Source organism: Rhagoletis pomonella, unplaced genomic scaffold, assembly GCF_013731165.1.
Source record: "Rhagoletis pomonella isolate Grant_MI unplaced genomic scaffold, Rhpom_1.0 Rhpom_scaffold_00004, whole genome shotgun sequence".
NCBI classification, from domain to species: Eukaryota; Metazoa; Arthropoda; class Insecta; order Diptera; family Tephritidae; genus Rhagoletis; species Rhagoletis pomonella.
In genome coordinates this window covers 26,288,272-26,292,305 of record NW_023458558.1, presented here as the reverse complement: position 1 = coordinate 26,292,305, position 4,034 = coordinate 26,288,272, and the positions used below count along the sequence as shown (strand labels likewise).

Genomic DNA, 4,034 nt, shown 5'->3' with positions numbered 1-4,034 from the left:
TTTTTTTGAAGTCGGTTAATAAAGAATGCACGCTAAGTATTACAGTCCTTCGCCCACTGCAAAAACTCGCCCATTTCACTAACAGTTAAATTACGCGCCAATGCTTTAACGCGCAAATTGCGATCTGTTGTGACTAGCACCAATTCGGTTTGTATAAAACATTTGCCATCTATAACAAAATTTTGTGGAAATAGGATTAAACCATTGGTAGGCTACAGGTTTTTGTGAACTTTACCTTTGTTAGTTTCTGTACTCATGCTTTTTGAAAGTGCCACAGCAGTTGCCAAAATTTTATCATCATTCGAAACATTTTCCTCTTCGGCTAATGCAAATAACGATGCGTTAATAAATGACCCCTTCGTTGTGGCGCACCTGTACACGAATTTATTTATATAATTTATTAATTGTAGCAATAAAAATTGTTATTATCGTACTTGATGTTATTTTTTGCACTCCTTATGAAATCCAGCGAACGCTTAGCGCAAGTGGAAACGTCATCATAATGATGTATACGATGCATTTGTAAAGAGTTTTGGTTTGATTCTACTTTTACGCCCTTTGAGAGGCCATCTAATTCTTTCACAACTACAAAATAGAGGCAAAATTATTTTGCTGCGGCTCGAATTTTGAATAAGCAAAAGCCTTACCTGTGAGCGGAATAACAAGTATGTAACGTTTGTAATCCCGAATAAGTTTTTTAAAGTCATCGAGGCAATCAATAAAACAATTTGTGTCCGGCATAAGATATCTTGGACGCACTTCTATGTATAGTTTTGTATCTACAAATTTTAGAATTTCCTGCCCAGCAAAGAAAAATCAAAGATTATAATAATATATCAAGGAGAAGTTTCCACTTTCCCAACGACAACTTACTTCCAGTTTTGCATTGTACATTTTTTTCACATTCTTTCTGGCTTCAAGTTCCTTCCTCCTCTTCGATAGTAATGAGATTTGCGCATCTTGAATACAGGCGGTTTTCGCTGATTTGGTGTCCTTAAATGGTTCTTCTGTATTTGTGCCATTTACCGAAATGTTTTCACTGTTATCTTCTTCATCACTGTGCAAATTACATAGCGCATGCTTCATTGCGCCGTTCAGCTCTTCCAATGTAAACGAATTTTCGCGTACTAGCAGCCTTGATTGATTCCTTTCATAGCATTCTTGAAAATCGAGAATTTTCGTAATACGTGCATAAAATTGTTCACACTCGGTAGCAGATTCTTTGTCAATTTGTTTGTTAATATTAATGGCGCCCGAGGTAGTCACCAAAGGCGTAAATCCAAGTAAGGAAATCTCTTCTTCAAGTTGAATATGTTGTGTAATATTTACGGGTGCAGCATCGAGTAAACGTCTGAGATATGGGTAAAAACATTCCCATTCTGTCCAGGTCTCAATTATGACATGGCTTTAATTTAATATAGATACAAATTAACGTGAAAGGCATTACATAGTTTTTTTCTGATACTAACTCTTCATTACGCACACATTCCCAAATGTCCACATTACGCGCCAACCAGCCAGTATATATATTTATGTATTGTAATAAAGTATTTATGTCGGCAAAGCTAAAGTACATTTTATTTGTTATAAGAGCGCAATGCAAACTCATCACAGATATAGCATACCAAGTTTGCTCGGGATACAGCACGTTGAAATTGGATGTTTCAATTATTTCATTACATTTTCGCAACAAAAGGCCGAATATTTGATTACAAAAATTAAATGCGTAATATCGAATTTCTCGCCGAGGTTCTAATCGAATTTGTAAAACCTCAGTTAGTTGATATATTTTATGGAAAATTAAGTAAGGACTAACCTTTGTGCATGTTTTGCTCGAGCTGGAAAATATTTAAGGCGACTATACGCAGTAGGCGTGAGCGTTTAATCGGAAATGAGTTGTGCTTAAGCAAAACACTCAATTGGGCCAATAGCTTTCGTTGATGCTCAACTATGGTCTCCATTCTGTTTATTAAAAATATCGCATTAAAAAATTTACACGCTGTTTATTTAGTATTTACCCTATGCCAGTGTAGAGTTTTCCAATTACATATAGGTAGAGTGATGTGAACCGGCGTGATAGCTAAAATAGAAAATAGTTATTGTAAAGAATATTTTCTAACCCTTACATCATACCTCTTCGCCTGTTAACTCGTTTAAGCGCCTCTCTTCATTTATTACAGCATATTTACTTCTAGTATCATCAGATTCAGAAGAACGATGCAAACGGCGAACGCCATCTACGTGTATCCAAACTTCTTTACGCATCGATTTGGAAATATTTTTACTGTGCCTTGGACTACATTGATGTACCGGTGATGCCTTTAATTCATTTTCTTCATACTAAAATCATTGTTTATGTTCAATTTATGTTTTAAACGTGTATTCAATTTTAATTTACCTTCTTACGAATCTCATCAAACAATACTAAAAGGCTTTCGCGTGCTGAATAAATTGCATTGGAGGCCATTAAGCTACGCATGTGAAAATAAATTGCATCGAATTTTTTGCGCTAAAAAATGTTTAAAATATTTTTAGAAACAAGTATTCAATGTTAACATTTTTAGTTTAAAAGATTATTTACCGCTTGTATGGCTACAATGGCCATTTGATTGTATGGTATGCCATTGGATGGTATCAACGCTTGGGCCTGCTGATAATACTTGGCCGCACCGGTGTAATCATTCGACTGCAATTCCTTTGCTTTGTAGCGACATAGGTCACCAAGGCATATAAGTAACTTTTGGGCGGCCACTTTGGCTATGAATTCAAATTTGTGCGTTGTGCAATGTGGTGGTGCTTTGCTTTGATGTATATTAATGGCATGTTGCAGAGCGGGATTTATATATTTTGAATTAAGTTGCATATTCAAGTTAGTGTAGAAGTCTAAACCCTCGTCAATAAGTGAGAGCAATCGGGGATGTATATCAGGAGTGGCTTTGCAATTTGTTGCAAAATATTCACGAATATTATAGTAAAGCAATTTCCAGAAAAACGAGTCTATCTTCTGCTCACAGCACAATTTTAGTTGTTGCAGCAACAGTTTAGCGAATATGATTTGAAGTTCCCTACGCGCCTCACTAAACTCAGTCCATTTCTAAATTAAAGTAAAAATTAATGAAAGCACGTTATGTGCCCTACTCTACCGCTTTCTTACCTCGATCACTGTATTTTGCTGCAGCAACGATGTTACAGTTTCGTAAGATTTATGAAGTGATTCGATGCACTGAGTATCAGCAAGCATTTCAAACCAAAGCGGTGGCATCGGTTTACGTTGTAACTGACGTGAAGGCGACTTTGTAAGGATCTTATCGGCATTCACTGGCTGATCACTTAGTTGTCGTATACGCGCCATCATTTTCTTGCCATTTTCTCGAGCCACGCTTTTCTCTATCATACCTTTAGCCTTTTCGCCAGCCAATAATTGCGCTTGTTTCAAGTCATTTAAGCGCAAAATTCCCGGAATTGTACTATTTTCATTACTTAGGTTGCCACCCATGGTGCATCTCATTGCAGCTGCGTTATTTTCTGTCATTTTCCCGCTGGATTCCAAAACGGGCACAGTGTCTTTTTTAACGAGGTTTTTATCTAACCTACTCAAAGCAGATGTAGTTTTCTTCAAGAAAAAGTCAATGCTTGTTGCAGCTTCTTTACCTATCCCTTAAATTACAAAATTGATAATGAAATCAAATATTAATTCCGAAATTATGGTACATATACCCATTTCCACAGATTTCTGAGGGACGCTTCCCGATGTTTCTTGCTTATACAGCAAACTCCCAGGCAACATATCATTATCATTTCTTCTCGCAACGCCGCTACTTGAAGGTGAAGGTCGTCCGCCAGCATTTTGACTATCAACGTCAACAACTGTTACCAACGAGTCATCGCCAACATCTTCAACGATCCTCCTTTGCAGTCGCTTTGGTAAATTCCGTATTATCGATATATCATTTTGTTCTCGCGCTTCCTTTCGATTCATATTTTAATTTAAAGCTTTCCACCAACCACTGCATTTATTTTGGTTTTATTTGCGC

At 36.8% G+C, this 4,034-nt stretch overlaps 1 protein-coding gene across 1 annotated transcript in view; it reads right to left on the bottom strand.

Annotated features, from left to right (window-relative positions):
• LOC118737348 (telomerase-binding protein EST1A) overlaps positions 1-4,034 on the bottom strand; it is a gene marked incomplete at its 3' end in the record, with an annotated part of 4,314 nt that continues 280 nt past the window's right edge. Inside the window, 14 exon segments of the mRNA XM_036467791.1 lie at positions 1-169; positions 236-372; positions 435-585; positions 648-798; positions 874-1,405; positions 1,470-1,565; positions 1,626-1,752; positions 1,817-1,962; positions 2,019-2,080; positions 2,134-2,340; positions 2,399-2,509; positions 2,582-3,094; positions 3,155-3,657; positions 3,718-4,005. Of these exon segments, the coding sequence (XP_036323684.1) occupies positions 33-169; positions 236-372; positions 435-585; positions 648-798; positions 874-1,405; positions 1,470-1,565; positions 1,626-1,752; positions 1,817-1,962; positions 2,019-2,080; positions 2,134-2,340; positions 2,399-2,509; positions 2,582-3,094; positions 3,155-3,657; positions 3,718-3,979 (3,135 nt within the window). The 5' untranslated portion in view covers positions 3,980-4,005.